The following is a 23804-nucleotide window of genomic DNA, read 5'->3' as shown; positions in this document are numbered from 1 at the left end:
CTCCTGTCTGCACTTGTGTTTAACACCCCTGCATGCTCCAATCATGTGCAGAACCTTACTTACAGTTTGMCTTGTTTCCGGGGGGGAATTTGCAAGGTGCTGCACATTATTAGTAAACATTGGAACGTTTGTTGATAGGTAGACATTTTTATTTGATTTTGTTTGTAGATGTGCATAAGGAACATTCACTTTTGAATTAGGGCTACTTTAGTTCCCGTGAGCTTCGGAAGTTTCTATTTTTGCTTGTCAATCRCAACTATGGCTCTCCGAGCGTGTCAGAGTACGACACGTGCTTTGTTAGCTAGAAATCTGAGCTGGCGAGCTGCTACTGCTCTAGTCCGGTTACTTGGGGAAAAGTATTCTGAGAAAAATAGCCCTTACAGCACTACAGCCGGAAAGGAATCAGAGAAAGGTAGTACGTTGAAGAACACAGTTGTGTCATATGCAATGGCATATCTCTGGCAGGCGAGGGCAGCAAATACTTGCTTTCAGACCAGACCATGGACATGGGGCAGAGTGGAATGTGGATTCAATGGATTGACTGAGGAGCCTAGTATATTCATATAATATTTGAGACATATTTCTCAAAACATGCGCCATTATGTATCACTTTGTTACAAAACATGCATTTAGGAAATGTGGATATAATTTGTGTGGAGTTCTGCACACTCAATTTACTGATCTTGACTTCCAACGCCCTTTAAATTGGAATATGAAATTGTAGTCAATATTGAATAACGCTAAGTTACACTATTTCATATACTATATTATATGGAATTGTGTTTTGGCTCCCACACGGKTTACTTTGTATGATTGTAGGATGGCTGGGGTGATGTTGGATYTCTCATCTCTTTTGTTGAAGTTATTTTGGATGCAACTGCCTTGATTTCGGTCCCTTTTTCTTACCGTAAATATGTAAAGTCAACTGTACGCTCTCTGCCACATAGCTTCATCCTCAGCCATGATCTATTCCAGTCCCAGCTTTGGGGCCATTTCTTTCTAAGTGCTGCGGTCTCACTTCTCTTCTCTCCCATTGTTGTGCAGTCGCCGGGCGGACTGTGGTGAAGGAGAGGAGGGGTTCAGTGATCACAGTGGCGATCAACCGGCCCGAGGTGCGGAACGCGGTGAACCAGGAGACGGCTGGACGGCTGCTGGACGAGCTCACGGCCTTTGACAGCGACCCCGCCCTGACTGTAGCAGTGCTGCATGGCAACGGTTAGACAGACACCTTGCACACTACAGACAGGAGCTCAGCAAAGCCTCTGATGGAGGGTCAGCAGTAGCCTGGTCCCAGATCTGTTTGTGCTTTTGCCTACTCCATTGTCAAGTCAAACGTGTTTTGCATGATAATTCCATAAAGAGTTGGCAAGAGAGCAGAAACTGACTGGCATCTAGGCTAGGTCAGCAGGTTAATGTAGCAGTTGCTCATGGTCACATGATGAAGTAGCCCCGCCTGGGACTTCAAAATCTGTCAGCCCTTGGCCCAAGAGGGAATTTCTTCTTGGACTAATAGTTAAGACGTTGGTTTCTTCTGCAGTAGACCTCAGTTCAGATCCCGCCCATGACATTAGCACATAGAGACAAGCAAAGAGGGTCTCTATGACAACACCAGAGACATGGCTGATGATGATGTATTGCAGTAGTAGGCAACTAGACGATTTTTTGTTGTTGTAGCGGATGGTCGGTGCTGGAACATAATTATAATAATGTGTACACTGCAAGTTGACCACAACTAAGCCCAATAAGAGATTGTATTTAAAAAATAACAATAATTTCATACATTGTGACACGATCACATACAGTACCTTCAGAAAGTTTACACATCCCTTGACTTTTTCCACATTTTGTTGTGTTTCTGAATTTGAAATGGATTAAATTGAAATTTTGTGATACTGGCCTACACACAATACCCCATAACTTCAAAGTGGAATTATGTTTTTTCCATTTTTATGCATATGAATTAAAAATGAAAAGCTGAAATGTCTTGAGTTAATAAGTATTCAGTCCCTTTGTTATGGCAAGCCTAAATAAGTTAATGAGTAAATATTTGCTTAACAAGTCACAATAAGTTGCATGGACTCACTCTGTGTGCAATAATAGTGTTTAACATGATTTTTGAATGGCTACCTCATCTCTATACCCCATGTAACCGATGTGAAATGGCTAGCTAGTTAGCGGTGGTGCGTGCTAATAGCGTTTCAATCGGTGACGTCACTCGCKTTGAGACCTTGAAGTAGTGGTTCCCCTTGCTCTGCAAGGGCCGCGGCTTTTGTGAAGTGATGGGTAACGATGCTTCGTAGGTGACTGTTGTTGATGTGTRCAGAGGGTCCCTGGTTCGCGCCCGAGTCGGGGCGAGGGGACGGACTAAAGTTAAACTGTTACACCCACACATACAATTATCTGTAAGGTCCCTCAGTCGAGCAGTGGATTTCAAACACAAAGACCAGGGAGGTTTTCCAATGCCTCACAAAGAACGGCACCTATTGGTAGATGGGTAAAAATACAAATAAAAATCAGACATTGAATATCCCTTTGAGCATGGTGAAGTTATTAAATACACTTTGGATAGTGTATCAATACACCCAGTCACTACAAATATACAGGCGTCCTTACTAACTCTGTTGCCGGAGAGGAAGGAAACCACTCAGGGATGTCACCATGAGGCCAATGGTGACTTTAAAACAGTTACAGGGTTTTATGGATGTAATAGGAGAAAACTGAGGATGAATCAACAACATTGTAGTTACTCCACAATACTAACCAAAATGACAGAGTGAAAAGAAGGAAGCCTGTACAGAATACAAATATTCCAAAACATGCATCCTGTTTGCAATAAGGCACTAAAGTAAAACTGTTGTGTTGGATGGGGGCAAATACAACACATCACTGAGTACAACTTCATATTTTCAAGCATGGTGGTGGCTGTCATCATGTTATGGGTATGCTTGTCATTGACAATCACAAGGGAGTTTTGTAGGATAAAAATTAATGGAATAGAGCTAAGCACAGGCAAAATCCTAGCGGAAAACCTGGTTCAGTCTTTCCACCAGACACCGGGAGACAAATTCACCTTTTAGCAGAACAAAGACCTAAAAGACCAGGACAAATATACACTGGACTTGCTTACCATGACTGCAATCAATGTTCCTGAGTGGCCTAGTTACAGTTTTGATTGAAATCTGCTTGAAAATCTATAGCAAGACTGAAAAATGGCTGTCTAGCGATGATCAACAACCAACTTGACAGAGCTTGAAGAATTTTAAAAATAATGTGCAAATATTGTACAATCCAGGTGTGCAAAGCTCTTAGAGACTAATCCAGAAAGACTTAAAGCTGTAATCGCTGCTAAAGGGGATTCTAACATGTATTGACTCATGGGTGTGAATACTTATGTAAATTGGATTTCTGTATTTAATTTACAATACATTTGTAAACCTTTCTAAAAACATGTTTTCACTTTTTTATTATGGAGTATTGTGTGTAATTTGTGTGAGAAAAAAATTATCCATTTAATCCATTTTGAATTCAGGCTGTAAACAATATGTGGAATAAGTCAACGGGTATGCTTTCTGAAGGCACTTTTTTTTCTTTTTGTGGGAATACTTCAGAACAGATTTCGTAAATKTAACAAATTTTTGCTGAATTTCTGGTGATTTTAGTGTTTTTTGACCCAAAACGAATATAATTTTTTTTATAAAAAATTGCTCGGAGGATCGTTTTGGCCTGTTGCGGACACCTGATGTATTTTCTTTCCACAGCTTACTAACAGTTACACGTACAAAACATGACATACCACTCTCCCCCAGACATACAGAACAGTAGACAGCAAACTCGTAGAGATGCAATTCCACCCCTTTTATTGGATGGAAATAGTATATTTTGTATGTCTTTGACAACAGAATGCTAATAAGGACATTTACATTCAGGCTATTATGATATTTACAGTGCCTTCGGCAAACATTTCTAAAAACATGTTTTCACTTTATTATGGGGTATTGTGTGTAGATGGGTAAAAAATAATCATCCATTTTGAATTCAGGCTGTAACACATCAAAATGTGGAATAAGTCAAGGGGTATGAATACTTTCTGAAGGCACTATATATCTTATTCCTACATAGCAAGGTGTTCATAATAACCCCTTAAGAACATGACTTCCTTATAATTTCGTCAGAATATAATTATGTGGGCGGGCTCCCAATAACACACTATAAACAGTCACCAACTATTTAGATATCCTTAATTACACATGTAGAACCATGCGGCCCAATCAGCTGGGGCGAGAGATCAAACTCTCTTTGAATCATTTCGCCGGCTAACTGCAGGCGCTAGAAGCCATGAGTGGGAATCACATCCTCCACTCCTCCTCCTCCTCCTCATCCCCCGCTCACACTGCCTAATTAGCCCTGATTTAACAGCATCCAGGAGATGGGCTCACAGGGGTCCTGAGAGCCAGCCATGACGGCCGCCGCAGTGTCTGTATTAACATATGTATGCTCACAGCTTCCAGGGCCCTGCTCTGTGTCAACCAGGGAGTGAGAATTATACACACTTAATACCTCTCCAAAAAATAATCTCACCCCATCCAAATGAACTCCCACAATGGAAATAATTTGCTCAACCAGGATCAATTCTCCTCTCTTAGAGTGTAGCGTCAGCAGAGATGCTTTATTTTAATGCTTACACCTCAAAGCTGTAACCCAGAAATGACGGCTGCTAAATGCTGGTCGCTTCGGCGCTGAACTGAAAACAGTGTGTCGGTAATTGCCTTGTGTTATTTGGCTTAACTTTGACCAATGTAATGGACGACTCTGGCAAAGTGCACTTGGATTCCTGCGCTGGCCATTGTTGTTAATTGGAGTGTAAATCCAGTTTGTAGGTTGAAATGTAGTACTGCCCTGGTAAATACTAATACCTCTACTTGTGGAGGTGACAGCTAGACATGTCCAATCTGGAATACTAACAGTGCAGCCATAAGGAAGCTATTTGGTCCAAATTAGTCCAAAACATAATTTTCATCGCCATTTTGGGAGAATTGTTTCAGTACTTTTCACTAAATTATGAGTAATTACCTCTGTTATACATTTTTTGAATCTGTTGGCACATATTTTGAGTTTTTTGGAATCGTATTTCTATGTTTTTATAGTAAGGGGGATGGGGGAATCTGAAGGTTTGCTAACTGCTGAAATAGCTGCAAAGGTCACTGTTGTAGCACCTTTCAATGAGGCCATTTTATCCCCATTGTAGAGAACATACGATAAAGTGTTGTCGCGTGAGGCCAAATCCAAACATGAGATATGGGCATGTTACTTCAACTTTTCCATTAATATCAATAATAAAATCATTTTTAAGTGCTTTTCCCAAAGAGTCGTGTGCACTGCACAATTTGCATATTGGTTTTAGCTTGTTTCTCTGATTCTAAACTCACCATGAAGTCACAATATGCTCTCATCAGTTTTAAAAACAGAAAACGATATCATAATATCTCCTGGTATAGTCCTTTTACAATATGTTTTCGTACAGATTCAATCAAATCCAGAAAGCACCGGCATATAATTACACAGACACAGCCTTTTAAAGAACTCTCCTCCTCTGATCCACTGCTGCTGTAATCAAGCCAGTCTCAGTGGAGGGGTGTTGTAGCACATTTCTCATCCTCAGTCTCATTACAGTTAGAAACAGAGCGGTCACACCGTTTTACAGCCCTCCGCCTCAGCGCCTGTGACATAGTGTTTGTAGGCCTCCTGGGTAATGTTGTAATTACCACATGAATCCAATGGAAGGGGCTTTGGTCAGGGTGCGTTATTCTACCATTAATGAGAGCATTGTGCAGTAAAGAGAGACTGAGCCCACGCCAAGAGCAGAAAACCATTTGTGTGCCAGCCAGCCATATTTCCTCATGCATTTCTAAATTGCAGCCCTGCCTCTCTTCTTCAAGTTGTTGTGTTTTTTTTCATCCTCGTCATTTTCCCTTCCTCTTCAGTTGCCAGCTGCCATACTTTGTAATTTTGTGGTCTCTTCCAGGAGGGAATTTCTGTGCTGGTTACGATCTGAAAGAGCTGGCCCATCACACTGCCTCCCTCAAATTGGAGCAAGATGTCACCAAAGGTCCTGCTCCTATGGTGCGCGCATCTGCAAAAACCTTCCCTGACTTTGCATCACCCTCACACGCGATCAGTGTGCACAGAACCGTCGATGACTGATAACACACAACCTAACTTTCAATATATGTTTGTCATTATTGGCCCCTCTGTATGTATATGTAAATGTATCAGTTGTGGTATGTCTTTCATACAGTGCCGTCAGAAAGTATTCTTACCCCTTGACTTATTCCACATTTTGTTGTGTTCCAGCCTGAATTCAAATTTGATTAAATGTATGTTTTTCTCACCCATCTACACACAAATACCCCATAATGACAAAGTGAAAACATGTTTTTAGAAATTTTTGCAAGTTTATTGAAAATGGAGTACAGAAATACCTAATTTACATAAGTATTTACATCCCTGAGTCAGTACTTTGTAGAAGCATCTTTGGCGGCGATTACAGTTTTGAGTCGTCTTGGGTATGTCTGTATCAGCTTTGCACATCTGAATTTGGGGATTTTCTCCCATTCTTCCTTCCAGATTTTCTCAAGCTCTGTTAAGTTAGATGGGGAGCAGTGGTGAACAGCAATCTTCAAGTCTTTCCACAGATTTTCAATGGTATTCAAGTCTGGGCCACGCAATGGCTTTCACATTCTTGTTCTGAAGCCATTCAAGTTTTGCTTTGGCTGTATGTTTGGGGTCATTGTCATGTTGGAACGTAAATCTTTCCCCCCCAGTCAATCGTTTGCACTCTGAAGCAGTTTCTCATCAAGGATTTGCCTGTATTTGGCTCCATTCATTGTTCCCTCTATCCTTACCAGTCTCCCAGTTCCTGCTGCTGAAAAGCATCCCCATAGCATGATGCTGCCATCACCATGCTTCACGGWAGGGCTGGTGTTAGACAAGTGATGAGCTGTACCGGGTTTTCTACATACATAGCGCTTTGCATTCAGGCCAAAGAGTAACATTTTTGTCTCATCAGACTACATCAACATTTGCCTTATGCTCTCAGAGATTTTCACGTGCATTTTTACAAACTCCAAGCGTGCTGTCATGTGCCTTTTTCTCAGGAGTGGTTTCCGTCTGGCCACTCTCCCATAAAGCCCAGATTAGTGAAGTGCTGTAGAGATGGTTGTCCTTCTGGCAAGTTCTTCCATCTCAGCAAAGGAACTCTATAGCTCTGTCAGAGGGGGCATTGGGTTCTTGGTCACCTCTCTGACCAATGTCCTTCTTGCCCAGTTTCTCAGTTTGGTCGAACGACCAGCTCTAGGCAGAGACTGGGTAGTTCCATATTTTTTCAATTTAGCAATGATGGTGACCACTCTGCTCTTGGGAACTTTCAACACTCTAGAAAATGTTTTATACCCTTCCCCAGATATGTCTCATCACAATTCTATCTCGGAGATCTACAGACAGGTCCTTGGACTTCATGATATAGTTTATGCTCTGACATGCACTGTCAACTGTGGGACCTTATATATACAGGTGTGTTTCTTTCTAAATCGTGTCCAAGCAATTGAATTGGCCACAGGTGGACTCCAATCAACTTGTAGTGACATCCATTTTGAATTTGGGCTATAACACAACAAAATGTGGAATAAGTCAAGGGGTATGAATACTTTCTGAAGGCACTGTATATAATCTGTAATCTCTATTGCCAGTCTTTCAAGCTTGTGTATTCTTGTATTCTTGTAAAAGACCAAGGTCCTTCCTTGTTGTGGGAGTATGTTTGTGCAGGAAGTCTAGTTGCAGCCTTGTTTAGGGAGTGTATTCTTTTAATGCCTCGCTCATGGTGTGTCATGTTGTGTCCTTCCCAGGGTCCCTCCCGACTGGTGTTGTCCAAGCCGTTGATAGCAGCGGTCAGTGGCTACGCAGTGGCTGGAGGGCTGGAGCTGGCTCTGTTGGCTGACCTGAGAGTGGTGGAGGAGAGCGCTGTCATGGGGGTGTTCTGTCGCAGATTTGGTATGTGTATCCCACCTACGAGATGACCCCTAGCCACCTCCCTGAGCCTGGTCCACCCCCAGTAGTGTGTGTGTATGTCATGTAATTGTGTGAGGTTGCAGCCCTTAACCCACCAGTGGAAGTCAAAATTGTTACAAAGTGCCTGATATATTTTCCTTTCAACAGCAACATAGAATTTCAAGCCGTTATCACTTTAGCTTTCTCCTGTTTGGGTTTGAGTAACTGCGATAGCAGCAATGACCATGGCCTTTGAAAGCATTGCATGTACAGACACCAGTACTGTACATGCTGCACTCCCTGATAACCAGAAGGAGAGGAAATGAATGTAGCGTGTAGTAGCATCTCCCATCTCGATACCAGTCTGCCTCCGGGGTTAAAAATATGATCTCTGTTTATAAATAGGACCGGCCGTACTATAATTTACTGGCAGTGGGTTGATCCTGGGTCTCTTTCTCTAAATTTGGCTTATCATTTTGGCTCTGTAATTAAACAGAGCATCCTGGCAGTGCCCTTGCCTGACTTGCGACCAGAGCCAGGGCCAGAGCCACCGTTCAGACTGTCTTGTGGCAGGGGCATGGCCACCATGTCTCGTCTTCTTYACCTCCCATCATATATCATACTGACGCCGCTAAGTGCATGACATCAGGGGTAAATCTCAATAGTCTTTATTGGCTTCCTCAATTCTCAAATTGTCGCATTTCCTTGATAGTAGCGAATTGAGCTGGTGAAAGGGGAATGACTAATCGTTCACTTCAGATCTCCTTAAGAAGCCCAGAGTGAAGCATGTGTGCTCTGTGAGGTTTTGACACGGTTGGCGGCAGAGGCACATTTCCTCCCAGCTGCTTATGTTCAGCCACCCCACCATCTCGGCTATGCCTCATTCCACAAACCCCTGGGTTGTTTGTCAACACTTTTCCCAGTCGTTTCCCCAGCTTAGTTTGGTCACTGTGGCTCGTTCTATAATTGGATGTGAGTTTAGCACTGTAATTGTTATTTTGACCATACCCAGTTATCAGCTGTGGACGTTGTGTTCCTCCACTCTGTAGTTAGCCTGGAGTGTATAGCAGTAAGGCTCTACTCATCAAAAGTAACGCTACTCCTCTGGAGTTTATCTCTCTGGTAGGTTTGTTGCATCTCTTTAGTTTAATGGGAGAGTTCTGTAAGCGTTTTTGGTGGAGAAACACTTGGACAGCAGCCCAAGGGATCCCCTGTGGTTTGAATGAATAACCCAAATCTATGTGATGTGGCCCAATGGAAGACACTAATGAGTGACAGCTTCCTGTCACATGATTCATTGGAGCCCCCGTCTCGTGTGGAAAACGAGGAAGGCCTAAACGAGGGAGCATAGGATAGCCCACATGTTTAGAGCACAGCCCGGTCCAAAGCTGACATCATGTTGGCCAATTCAAACAACTATCCGATGACTTGTTATTGATGACATGGGGAKACCATTCAAAAATACTCTGCTACGTGAAGCTGCATGGCTGAATACTTCCCCTCTAAGCAGTGCATGGGCACAGGAGTGGACAGTTAGTCCAACATCTCCAGGGAGTCCTTAGCAGAACCTGAATTTCGAACCTCCTGGCTGTCTTTGGCCCAATGCAGGATAACCTCTGGACCTTGGCTCCGGACGTTCCGGCTGCGCTCAAAGATCCAATTAGTGAGATGGATGGGGTGGTGGGGTGAGACACAGCTGCCAGAGACTGTGTGTGATACTGGACTGGACCTGACCCCAAGCCTGCAGAGAGACTAGAAAGACCACACCCTGGTCTTAAGACTAGAGGATCTGGCTAGTGGCTAGAGAGGCACCTGCAGCACTGTGTGTTTCTGTGGTTTGCTGGATGTGAGTTAAACTCTAGTTCTCAGAATGTCCTGTGTGTTCTTCAGAGCCCATGGGGAGACCTTCATCAAACAATGAACTCGCAGACACCAAAAAACGTCCAAATATTTCTTTGATGTGCTGAACAAAAAGGGAATCCTGTGACAGTGTATTAAGCCCAAAATATTTCTCCAAGATGGAGTGTCGGAGTGTTTCAAAGTGAACCTCYGTTAAAGGTTCAGGTTCTCATCTCTGTATCCGTTCCGTACGGATTTGGCTGGAAATCTTTAATCCGCATCGAACTTAATCACATTAACCCTCATGAGAGTCCATTGTGGACAGCTTTGCTTTGAAGTGGTGCAGATGCCTGTATCTCCAGCACAGCTCAGTTCAAACTGAAAAACATCAGTCGTCTGCCCAAACTGTTTCACAGAGTTCAACACTTCACTGTTGTACTGGCAGTCTTACTGTACCTATAGATGTGGTGTTTGAACCAAGAGGAAGCAAATTAGTGAGACTGAGGCTAGGGCTGTTGCGGTGACTGTATTACCGCCACACCGGCAGTCATGAGTCATGACCGCAGTAAAATTCCATGTGACCGTTGAGTCACGTTAATCTCCTCTTACCCAACTTGCTAACGACCTTCAGGTCCTAAAGGTCTGGTATTCAGGACTCTATTGTCCCTCTAACCACTCTGACATCAATTCAATTAAAAATCAAATCAAACTCTTATCATMAAAACAGTATTGTGCTTTTAAAACTCACCTCACTGTGATGATCAGTTTGAAGAAAGAAGTTCAACAACAGGTTGAAACGGAGTGTAAAACATGGTTGTTGTGGATGTTGTTTCAATAATGCAACGAAATGGACAGCACTTTCTAAGGTGATGATTAATTCAAAACACCCATACCCATATTAGAGCTTAGGCGTAGGCTCATAAGCTCAAAAAAAAAAAAACGGAATTAAAATGGCAGAAAAACTCAAATGATTTAAGATGTTTTTGCTACATAATTGGTCTAGCCTATACTCCAAAATTAAACAAATTTGATTTATTGCCTTTGAGTGTGGACTGTATTATTATTCATACAGGATGGACTGGTTACCTTATGCTATGTTCCAAGATGTATATCCATGAGTCTGGGAGAGAATGTATAGCCCTAGGCAATGCTGTTGGTTCATTGATTGTGCAGGGCGACTTACAGAGTTGGCCTACAATTATAGTGCATTTGTTTTTGAATTGCCTAGGAATAGGGCTTTTTCTTCTTCAGAATTAATTGGTTGACACATTACCTTTAGCTATACAGAATCTCACCCCTGTGCATTTCTATCTCCTGCTCTCTCTCCTTTATTCCTTTCTAGAGCGCGCAGAGGGGCTGTCAACAGTTTAGTAAAATATGTTTTGTTGCGAATTCATGTTACTATTGATGTTCCCGAACAGATTTCAATTGGTTTCCCAAATCAAGCACTGGGTAGCTGCAGAGTTTGGGCGTAATATTACCTGTCGCGCAGCGAGAGCATGCTTCTCAAACATGGAGTGAAAGTTTTCTTATATTTATTTTTCAGCTGCTCATATTAAGCACATGCTCCACTATAAAACCAAAGTAGCCTACCCGGCATCATTGAAAAACGGTCCAGCGGGAAAGCGAGCGGCCTCCATTCGCTATTCGAGTGTACCATACGGATGACATGTCTTTTTTCCCTTGTTCTTGCCCATTCAATAATGGACCATTCTAAATCGAAACACATTTTACTAGTAAAGACGAGATTCAATTGAGAATAGTCTGATGGGTGAAAATATGATCACTTGATGAGAGAACAGCTGTGCAGCCTGAGGCAAGGAACAGAGCGCAACCTTTTTTTTTTGCTACTTTCTCAAATCATCAATAGATAATGTTTTGATTTCAAAGACATTCTAAGGTTTGTATCATTCACAACTAAAGTTGCCAAATAACTATACATGTAGCGTATAGGACCTGTTTCAAATGATCACTTTTTACGCTCAACATAGCCACTTCAAATATAATTTATAATTTATTCAGCTAAGTTCAATTATATTCGTATTACTATACAATCATATACGTAAGGGATAATCATCGAGGGGCTATGCGTTCAATGGAAAATAATGAACGACACGGAAGGTGTGTTCCAGGATGTGCTAGGGGGGTGGAACTGACCTTCCACCGAGTTGCATTATTCTCCAGAGAACGCATTGAGCCCCGAGTTGATTATCCCTTTTATACCATGGCTATAATTTAACACATTTGCAGCTAGAAATGTGTTCAACATCCACTGAAGTAGCTAGCAAGTTTACTAGATAGCTACAGTAGTAGCTTGATAGTTTAGCTAACCAAACCATCAGTTCTAGCTTGCCATTATGAAAATCGAATTCAATAATGCCAATAATGTTTTCAATTCGACTTTTTCTTTCAAAAGCAGCTCAAACATTGAACATGTAAGAATGAACTATAGCCATTGAATTCTACCGTGCAGATATACCGTGCATTATAGGGAAATAATGCACGATCTAATAATGCACGATAATGCCCTTCAAGCCAATCAGAAACAAGTATTCAACAATGCCATGATATAATATAAAATAATGGCACAGGACTTAAAAGCAGTCTTTTGCGTGACAATAACCAGCTGACAAAATGTCATGACCGCCACAGCCCTAAGTGAGGCCATTGTTGCAACCAGCGTACATAAAATTCTATGTAAATATGAATGGTTAACCATCATCTCCCCAGCATAGCAGCGTTTTAGAAAAAAACATTGGATAAAAAAGTGGTAAAAGGCATAGCCTCCTGCACTACCCCTGCAATGCAGAGGATAAGGCTGACAGTCAGGAAGAGAACCACCTCCTATATCTATTATTGGACAATAGGCTCTGCTGACACACGCAAATAAAAACTGTTAAAACTGGTATGACTCTTTAGATGGATTTATCTGCTTTGAATAGATGAGGAATTAAAGGAAGTTCTGGTATATCCACAACATGGCCTTTCTCATTCTCAGATCTTCCCAATCAAAAAAATCAAAGGTTTAAAAAAAAGAAAAAAAAAGAGACKATTTCAAGGGGACGTTGCCCAACACACTGGATTTCATTCATAGGGAACAAAGGATGGGCTGGTGTGTTAATGCAAACAGGACTAGTTTGAGACAGACAGGGAGAGTATCAGCAGGCTTTGAGGCGGCTGCTGGATAAGAGAGGACCCTTCCGACGGCTGATAGCACGGTGCCAACAGCACTAAAGATTATCTGGCCCAACCTGGCTCCTCTCTCGACAATCTGGCCTGTTAGTTCTGGACACGGACTGAAGAGGCTCTCTGCGCCACAATCTAATCTAGCCTCCGGCCCTGAGAGAAACTAGGGGGTTGTGTGTGTGTGTGGTGTGTGTGTGTGTGTGTGTGTGTGTGTGTGTGTGTGTGTGTGTGTGTGTTGCGTGGGGGGGAGGGGGAGAGGGAACTCATCAGTATGTGGGGTAGAATTGCTCAAACCTCAAACTGGCCATCCTGTTTGAGAAAATGTAACAAATGGACTTAAAAAGTCTGTAATGCGATGTTATTGTTGTGATGCCTTTGTAAAAAAAWKTTTTTTTWAATAATGGAATTGAAGTCAGATTACTTCAGCTCGGGCTATTGGCAGCACACTTTTTCATAGGAATTTTCAATGGAATCGACCTGACCGGTAGAGACAGGGATATATGTATTTGCTGACAAAGAGCTCCCTCCCTAAGAACCTGTCTTGTGTCAGGTTGCCATATGTGCTGAGTTTTTGACCCAAGGCCTCTCGATTGGTTGCAGATGTATTAACACTGGTATTCAATGTATTCAAATGTGATTTATTTGAAGRACTCCGAGAATGTAGCGGGGAGTATGAATGAATAGAATTAGTGTTTCCACAACTCTCCCCTGGGGAACTCCCCCCGAAAACCCAGAAAGATGATTTCAGGTTATGAAAATATGTTGGACTCATATGCTCTTAATAATGGGTGGTCAAGCAGAATCTCTGACTGGGAGGAGTAGAGGAGACAAGCTCCCTGTGCTTCGGAGGCCAGTAAAACTCTACCTCCATCTACCTCACGGCCACAAGGGCTTCCGTAAATAACCGACTATCAGAATTCTCAGGCTGGTGGATATGCTGGTGGACATGGTCACTTTAATTGAGCTACTCTGGATCAGTAATTGGACTCGTACTGTCATATCTTGATTTCTTGTTTTGATTTTTGATTATTTGTGTATTAGTATTGTATTTGCGAGACATTCTACTGTACTGTTGGAGCTTGTAACGTCAGCATTTTACTGCACCTGCTATAACACCTACAAATAGGTGTACGCTACCAATAAACTTAGATTTCATTTGTATATGAATTATGATATTTTAGGAGCCACTCACTGTTGGTGGGAAAACACAAATTTTTAAGTCGTATAAGGCTCTACATTGGTGCAACCAGGAGTGTAGTGTAGGGTAAAAGCATGACAACACTGTTTATGCATCTTTTTAATTTTGCACGAGCGTTTACCCACCTTTTGCGGAAAATGCATTAAAAGTATAAGGAGCATTGCTTTACTCACCACGAACGGCGGTCAGCGTTTACTCCCATATATTTTTAACACTACATCACTGGGTGGAACGCATGAGTGATAAACTCCCTCACAATCTACCTACCCACTTATAAGCGTATGTGTATGTCTGTGTGCAACAGTAAGACTAGAATAGTCAACCACTCTGTAAAGTCCTGCAGCCCTCCTCAGAATGTCACTCATGGATGATTCCCTTGTCTCCTTAGGCGTCCCCTTGATTGATGGGGGTACAGTCCGGCTCCCCCGTCTCATTGGTCTCTCCCGGGCTCTGGACTTGATTCTGACTGGACGTCCCATTGGGGCACAGGAGGCCTTAGCCTTCGGATTGGCTAACAGAGTGGTACCGGATGGCCAAGGTAAGAAATATGCCCTCTCTTGAGGTTTTGTTGGTAATGTTCCTCTCCTCACTCTGAACAAGTATTTTTTTAACTGCATTTTGAAGTTTTGTTATCTGTTCCAATATGTTGGAATAAACCCTACGAATAACTTCATAAAATTCATTGAGCAATGATAGTTGCTAATTTCCAAAATTGCATTTTTGCAATGAATGTGTGAACTCCATCTCCTTCATCCCTATGAAAAGCCTTTCCATGTGCTCTCCTGGTTAAAATTCCTCAAAAAACATTAGAAGATTAAGTTAAGTCTTTTCGGAAGTCATTCCCACAGCCAAGTCCGACTAATTGGACTCCGAGGCTGATCACTTTGGTTAGAGATAGCTCAAAGAGAGAGGGGGCACTTGGGCATCACTCACATCAGGCCTTTTCTTCCATAGGAGATTTGGATGTCATCCAGTGCTTTCATGTGGCCCAGGGAACAAAGTGGCTTGGCTCAAGCACAGAGAGGCAGGAAGTGCAGGAGGAAGGGAGGATGCACCAGCAGTAGCTGTAACTGAATAGCTGCCAAGTGCCCTATGCTAATGTAATTATTGAAACTAACTACAGAGGGTATATATCCTGTGTGTTTGTGTATAACACTCGCTTGGTGGTGTGTATGAGTGGTGGTGTGTATGAGTACGCTTGGTGGTGTGAATGTTTAGAATGGTGCCCGAGGGGATGGCTGACATTTTATATGCTCCTAACCAACTTATTTTAACTTATTTTGTACATAATGTTGCTGCTACCGTCTCTTATGACCGAAAATAACTTCTGGACATCAGAACAGCAATTACTCACCTCGAACTGGAGCTTTTTCCTTTAACGAGTCCAGCGCAAAGGATATACTGCTTTCTCGGGAACAGGGCSAAATCCCCATCATTTACGTGATAAAAGATGGAGAAAAAGGGGGCGGAGGTCGGGCTGCCTTCTAAGAATTCGTAGGTGAGCGAGTAAACCTCCACTGCCATCTGTTCTATTGGCCAATGTGCAATCATTGGAAAATAAAATCGATGACCTACAATCAAGATTATCCTACCAACGGGAYATTAAAAACTGTAAAATGTTTCACTGAGTYGTGGCTGAATGACGACGCGGATAATATAGAGCTGGTGGGATTTTCCAATGCACTGGCAGGACAGAGAAGCTACGTCTGGTAAGACGAGCAGTGGGGGTGTTTCTATTTGTCAATAACAGCTGGTGTGCRATGTCTAATATTAAAGAAGTCTCGAGATATTGCTCGCCTTAGGTAGAGTACCTTATGATAAGCTGTAGACCACACTATCTACCTAGATAGTTCTCATCTATATTATTCGTAGCCGTCTATTTACCACCACAAAAAGACTGCACTCAACCAACTGTATAAGGCCACAAGMAAACAAGAAAACGCTCTCCCAGAAGCGGTGCTCCTAGTGGCCGGGGACTTTAATGCAGGCAAACTTAATTAAATCCGTTTTACCTMATTTCTACCAGCATGTCACATGTGCAACCAGAGGGGRAAAAAACTCTAGACCACCTCTACTCCACACAGTTTGGAACTAGGTAGTGAGTGTTGCAACCGAGGACAGACGATTTTTAAACGCTTCAGCACTCAGCACTCCCRTTCTGTGAGCTCGTGTGGCCTACCAYTTCGCGGCTGAGCCGTTGTTGCTCCTAGATGTTTCCACTTCACAATAACAGCACTCCTAGTTGACCAGGACAGCTCTAGCAGGGCAGRAATTTGACAAACTGACATGTTGGAAAGGTGGCATTCTATGACGGTGGCACGTTAACAGTCACTGAGCTCTTCAGCAAGGCCATTCTACTGCCAATGTTTGTCTATGGAGATTGCTCTCCTAGTGGCCGGGGACTTTAATGCAGGCAAACTTAAATCCGTTTCTCCAAATTCCTACCAGCATGTCACATGTGCAACCAGAGGAAAAAAAACTCTAGACCACCTTTACTCCACACACAGAGATGCGTACAAAGCTCTCCCCCGCCCTCCATTTGGCAAATCTGACTATAATTCTATCCTCCTGATTCCTGCTTACAAGCAAAAACTAAAGCAGGAAGTACCAGTGACTCGCTCAATACGGAAGTGGTCAGATGACGCGGATGCTACGCTACAGGACTGTTTTGCTAGCACARACTGGAATATGTTCTGGGAGTCATCCAATGGCATTGAGGAGTATACCACCTCAGTCATTGGCTTCATCAATAAATGCATCAACAACGCCGTCCCCACAGTGACTGTACGTACATATCCCAACCAGAAGCCAGGCAACATCTGGACTGAGCTAAAGGCTAGGGCTGCCACTTTCAAGGAGAGGGACACTAATCCGGACGCTTATAAGAAATCCCAAAGCTTCAATACAGGATTAAGATTGAATCCTACTGCACCGGCTCTGACGCTCGTCGGATGTGGCAGGACTTGAAAACTATTATGGACTACAAAGGGAAACCCAGACGCGCCCAGTGACGCGAGCCTACCAAACGAGCTAAATGCCTTTTTATGTTCGCTTCGAGGCACGTAACACTTAAGGCTCACATAAACAACATCCTCCCTTATACCCTAGACCCACTCCAATTCGCATATCGCCCCAAAGATCCACAGATTATGCAATCTCAATCACACTCCACACTGCCCTTTCCCACTGGACAAAAGGAACACCTATGTGAGAATGCTGTTCATTGACTACAGTTCAGCGTTCAACACCATAGTGCCCACAAAGCTCATCACTAAGCTAAGGACCCTGGGACTAAACACCCCCCTCTGCAACTGGATCCTGGACTTCCTGACGGGCCACCCCCAGGTGGTAAGGKTAGGCAACAACACGTCTGCCACACTGATCGTAAACACTGGGGCCCCTCAGGGGTGTGTACTTAGTCCCCTCCTGTACTCCCTGTTCACCCACGACTGCGTGGTCAAACACGACTCCAACACATYATTAAGTTTGCTGACCACACAACAGTGGTACAGCACTCCCAGTTGACCAGGATAAGGCCTACGCCTTATCACCGACAACGATGAGGCAGTGTGGTGCCAGGACAACAACCTCTCCCTCAATGTGAGCAAGACAAAGGAGCTGATTGTAGACTACAAGAAAAGGTGGGCTGAACAGGCCCCCATTAACATCGACGGGGCTGTAGTGGAGCGGGTCGAGAGTTTCAAGTTCCTTGGTGTCCACATCACCAATGAACTATCATGGTCCAAACATGTCATGAAGAGGGCACGACAACACCTCCCCCCCCCAGGAGACTGAAAAGATTTGGTATGGGTCCCCAGATCCTTAAAAAGTTATACAGCTGCACCATCGAGAGCATCCTGACTGGATGTATTACTGCCTGGTATGGCAACTGCTTGGCATCTGACAGTAAGGCGCGACAGAGGGTAATGCGTACGGCCAAGTACATCACTGGGGCCAATCTTCCCGTCATCCAGGACCTATATACCAGGCGGTGTCAGAGGAAAGCCCCCAAAAATTTCAGAGACTCCAGTCACCCAAGTCATAGACTGTTTTCTCTGCTACCGCACGGCAAGCGGTACCAGAGCGCAAAGTCTAGGACCAAAACGGTCCTTAACAGCTTCTACCTCCAACCCATAAGACTGCTGAACAATTAATCAAATGTCCACCGGATTATTTACATTGACCCCCGCACCCATTTGTTTTGTACACTTCTGCTAGTCGCTATTTGTTATTATTATTAACCTGTAACCCCGCAGATTGAATCGGTACCGGTACCCCCTGTATAAAGCCTCGTTATTGTTATTTTATTGTTAATTGTTATTATTTTTTACTTCATTTTATTTGGTAAATATTTTCTTAACTCTAYTTGTTGAACTGCATTGTTGGTTAAGGGCTTGTAAGTAAGCATTTCACGGTAAGGTCTACACATGTTGTATTCGGYGCATGTGACAAATAAAGTTTGATTTTGATTAGTGTACAGTTGGTGGTGTGTAATGAGTGTACGCTTGGTGGTGTGTATGTGTGTACATGTATGTGCTTATTTGCCTCCGCATGAGTCTGTTTCTTTACAATGCTCACTTATATATCTTGTGTGTGTGTTTTTGCGTGTGTTTGCGTGTGTGTGTCTTAGCTCTGCAGGCAGCTCTGGAGCTAGCTGAGCAGATCAGCACCTTTCCCCAGCAGTGCATGCGTGCAGACCGCTCCTCTGCCCTCTACAGTGCCTACGATGCCCCCTCCTTCAGCTTGGCCTTGCAGTACGAGATGGACCATGGAGCGCCAATCATCCAGACTGAGTCTGTCGCCGGTGCAACCACGTTCAGCTCAGGGACAGGAAGAGGCGGGAAATTCTCCTCAAAGCACTAGTAACACTTTATTTAGGTRTGCTTATTTAAAAAAYWSATTTATTTCACMTTTATTTAACTAGGTAGGCTAATTGAGAACAAGTTCTCATTTGCAACTGCGACCTGGCCAAGATAAAGCATAGCAGTTCGACATATACAACAACACAGAGTTACACATGGAATAAACAAAACATACAGTCAGTAATACAGTAGAAAAAAAGAAAACAAAAAGTCTATATACAGTGAGTGCAAATGAGGTAAGATAAGGGAGTTAAGCAATAAATAGGCCATGGAGCCAGTGTGTTTGGCGACGAGAGTGAAGCGAGGGCCAGCCAACGAGAGTGTACAGGTTGCAGTGGTGGGTAGTATATGGGGCTTTGGTGACAAAACGGATGGCACTGTGATAGACTGCATCCAATTTGTTGAGTCGAGTGTTGAAGGCTATTTTGTAAATGACATCGCCAAAGTCGAGGATCGGTAGGATGGTCAGGTTTACGAGGGTATGTTTGGCAGCATGAGTGAAGGATGCTTTGTTGCGAAATAGGAAGCCGATTCTAGATATAATTTTGGATTGGAGATGCTTAATGTGAGTCTGGAAGGAGAGTTTACAGTCTAACCAGACACCTAGGTATTTGTAGTTATCCACATATTCTAAGTCAGAGCCGTCCAGAGTAGTGATGCTGGACGGGCGGGCAGGTGCGGGCAGTGATCGGTTGAAGAGCATGCATTTAGTTTTACTTGCATTTAAGAGCAGTTGGAGGGCACGGAAGGAGAGTTGTAAATATGTCTACATAGTGTATGCCTATGTACACTACATGACCAAAAGTATGTGGACACCTGCTCGTCGAACATCTCATTCTGAAATCATGGGCATTAATATGGAGTTGGTCCCCCCTTTGCTGCTATAACAGCTTCCACTCTTCTGGTTAGGCTTTCCACTAGATGTTGGAACATTGCTGTGGGAACTTCAGCCAYGAGCATTAGTGAGGTCGGCACTGATGTTKGGCAATTWGGCCTGGCTCGYAGTCGGCGTTCCAATTCATCCCAAAGGTGTTTGATGGAGTTGAGGTCAGGGCTCTGTGCAGGCTAGTCAAGTTCTTCCACACCGATCTCGACAAACCATTCCTGTATGGACCATGCTTTGTSCACAGGGGGATTGTCATACTGAAACAGGAAAGGGCTTTTACCAAACTGTTGCCACAAAGTTGGAAGCAGAATTGTCTACAATGTCATTGTATGCTGTCGCGTTAAGATTTCCCTTCACTGGAACTAAGGGGTCTAGCCCTAACCATGAAAAACAGCCCCAGACCATTATTCCTCTTCCACCAAACTTTACAGTTGGCACTATGCATTGGGGCAGGTAGCATTCTCCTGGTATCTGCCAAACACAGATTCGGCCATCGGACTGCCAAAAGGTGAAGCGTGATTCATCACTCCAGTTTTCACTGGTCCAGAGTCCAATGSCGGCGAGCTTTACCCCACTCCAGCTGACGCTTTGCATTGCGCATGGTGATCTTAGGCTTGTGTGCGGCTGCTTGGCCATKGAAACCCATTTCATGAAGCTCCCGACGAACAGTTATTGTGCTGACGTTGCTTCCAGAGGCAGTTTGGAACTCGGTAGTGAGTGTTGCAACCGAAGACAGACGATTTKTACACGCTTCAGCACTCGGCAGTCCMGTTCTGTGAGCTTGTGTGGCCTACCACTTCGCGGCTGAGCCGTTGTTGCTCCTAGATGTTTCCRSCTCACAATACCAGCACTGTCTTTYGGATGGGATGTTAAAYGGGTGTCCTGACTCTCTGTGGTCACTAAAGATCCCATGGCACTTATTSTAAGAGTAGAGGTGTTAACCCTGGTGTCCTGGCTAAATTCCCAATCTGGCCTTCATACCATCATGGCCACCTAATCATCCCCAGTTTACAATTGGCTCATTCATCCCCCCTCCTCTCCCCTGTAACTATTCCCCATGTCTTTGCAGTAAATGAGAATGTGTTCTTAGTCAACTTACCTGGTAAAATAAGGGTTAAATAAAAAATAAAATTTTTAAACTTACAGTTGACCAGGGCAGCTCTAGCAGGGCAGAAATTTGACGACCTGACCTGTTGGAAAGGTGGCATCTTGGTTAAATAAAGGTAACATTTACAAAATATATATAATAATGACGGTGCCACGTTGAAAGCCACTGAGCTCTTCAGTAAGGCCATTCTACTGCCAATGTTTGTCTATGGAGATTGCATGGCTGTGTGCTCGAATTTTATACACATGTCAGCAACGGGTGTGGCTGTAATAGCCGAATCTACTAATTTAAAGAGGTGTCCACATACTTTTGTATATATAGTGTATATGTACGTAGTTTTTTCTTCATGATTTATAAATTATACCAGGTCCACTAAATGGTTTATAGATGGTAAACACGTACACATGGTTTGCTAATGGTTAGAAAAAAATAATTCATAATGGATTATTAGCCGACTGTCCACCCTTTTCCCACCATTTTGCAYCACACGGTGTCATACTGGTGTGTCAGATACAACCTCCGTGGGGCAAATGACAAAGTCATACAAACAATGACAGAACCTCACCAGCTGCTTATCTGTACAGTCTATATCATAATGATCCCCCACATACCAAAGGTTCTTTAAAGTTAAATCACTGCGCTCGACAATTGTGGTTGGTACACCACCCTCATATCTAGAGGAATTAGAGGGAGGGCTAGTAGGGGTATGGAGGCTGGTCGAAAGAAGCAAAACCTTTGAAAGACAAAGACTGGAAAGCAGCAATGGCATCAAAAGCACCAGCACTATACTGGCATTGTTTCTGGTTGGAGTTGTACTATGGTTGTGTGATGTGTGGGGTCTTGGGTCTACCACCAGACTATACTGTAGTAAGATGGTAGTGTGGATATTTTTGTGTGGAAATGCCATGTTTAGAGGAATAATTACTGTGCGAAGAATGACTGTGAGTGTGTTTATGCCTGTGTGAATGTGTGTGTGCCCACATGTTTATGTCTGTATAATTAGTGTGGAAGATTTAGCAGTCCAAGTGAACTTGGTGTTATGAGTGAACATTCCTCTGGTGGACAGCTCCCCCTCAATTATCTGTGTGTGTGTGGGTGCTTGTGCGCACATGCACGTGTGTGAGAGATGATTCAGCTTGGAAGCAGAGAAAGTAGTACCCTAAGCATGTGTGTGTGTGTGTGTGTGTGTGTTGTGGTGTGTGTGTGTGTGTTGTGTGTGTGTGTGGTGTGTGTGTGTGTGTGTGTGTGGTGTGTGTGTGTGTGTGTGTGTGTGTGTGTGTGTGTGTGTGTGTGTGTGTGTCTAAACTGTATGGTATATCCACATATATATATACTGTATATCCACAGGTTGGAATGAGACCAGCCTGTGTATGAGGGACTCCAATCTCTCTCCTCAGGTTGTGAGTGTGACCCCTCTGTGTGTGTGTTAATTAGGGTGAGGAGAGGCTCTGTCTAGACGCCATGATGACAGGACACACACCCCCTGTTTAGCCTGTGTGCCCTCCCTCTGCTTCCTCCTGCCTCCTCACCCACGGCCAATACACCCAGCTATCACCTGCTCCCAACACACACAGACAGACAAACACACACATCGTTATTCCTATTCAATTTCGTACCGCTCGAAGTGGACATTTGAGGTTGAATATTCATCAATAGCCAGACACTAATCGTGTCATGTCTTTACAATGATGTATTTTACTTGCTAATGCAGTAAGAGTGGCATGCCTAAATTAGATGTGATGATGTGTAAATAAGCTAATATTAAGACAGTCAACTGTTGGTCCAATATAGTATATTTTTTGTGTCATCCTCCGTTTTACTGAATTACTAGCAAAGAATGCATTATTGACAAATGGTTCTTGTAGAAGGGTTCTGTATTGAATTTATACATTATTTTTCATTCTTACTTTTCCAAAAGTTCATTCTACAAGGCTGCAAACAGACGAGTTCAATCTCTACGACCAAAAACAGTGAGCAGGTAGCCTTTTATATAAAGCCAGACTTCTTTTACTTTTCCCCACTGTGCTGGCTGTCTGTCTGTCTCATCTCTTCCCCTCAGTCCTGTAGGCAGTTGTTCGGAGTCTGCTTCCTCTCTTTCGCCTGGACCTCACCAGTGGAGGAGGTGGGGAAGGAGGAAGGAGGAAGGGGGAGGGGAGGGGATGTGGCTTTGATGCTGCTCCGCTCTTCAAGCTCCCAACAGATAAGATAGGCTGCAAAGAGATAAGGACACCCTGCCTTTCCTATCAGAGGATCTGGGCCACAGACAGACACAACATGGAGGGGGCGGTGGGGGTGTGGGGCACTCTCTTCTGTTCCCTCTCCACCCCCCCCCCCCCCCCCCACCACCAACCCTAAATAAGTAGTACTTTATTTTTTATTTATTTAACCTTTATTTAACTAGGCTCATGACTCAGTTACATAATGTTGCTCAGTTATATAGTGCATATGAATAATGGAGTTTGCTTCTCTTTTTTTTTTTTTACATTTGTCTGGTGCATTACACATTTATTGGAATATAATAGAGTTATTTTGAGCACCATGTGTGGTATTGAACCCTGTCTCTTGAAGCAAGTGTGTAATGGAGTCATTAAGCAAACGTGGATCACAATTTGATACAATTTGCATAAAGGCATAAATATAAAAAATAAGGATTATTTATAGTAATATTGTAACGTGTCTGAG

At 43.4% G+C, this 23804-nt stretch overlaps 1 protein-coding gene across 2 annotated transcripts; it reads left to right on the top strand.

Moving 5' to 3' along the window:
• The first annotated feature begins 89 nt into the window (after positions 1-89).
• zgc:101569 (enoyl-CoA hydratase) lies at positions 90-21157 on the top strand. 2 transcript variants are annotated; one of them, XM_023972324.2, is made up of 7 exons: positions 90-412; positions 1045-1215; positions 6023-6120; positions 7902-8046; positions 14655-14804; positions 15221-15366; positions 18897-18987. In XM_023972324.2, exons 1-6 carry the CDS (start codon positions 259-261, stop codon positions 15328-15330), a joined length of 828 nt encoding a protein of 275 aa, XP_023828092.1. In that variant the 5' UTR covers positions 90-258; the 3' UTR covers positions 15331-15366; positions 18897-18987. The 2 variants fall into 2 exon arrangements, with proteins under 2 accessions (XP_023828092.1, XP_023828091.1); XM_023972323.2 differs by lacking the exon at positions 15221-15366 and having other exon boundaries at positions 18897-21157.
• The last annotated feature ends 2647 nt before the right edge of the window (positions 21158-23804 follow it).

Source organism: Salvelinus sp. IW2-2015, linkage group LG27, assembly GCF_002910315.2.
Source record: "Salvelinus sp. IW2-2015 linkage group LG27, ASM291031v2, whole genome shotgun sequence".
NCBI classification, from domain to species: Eukaryota; Metazoa; Chordata; class Actinopteri; order Salmoniformes; family Salmonidae; genus Salvelinus; species Salvelinus sp. IW2-2015.
Note: the sequence above shows the minus strand (reverse complement) of the source record. Positions and strands in the feature narration are given on the sequence as shown.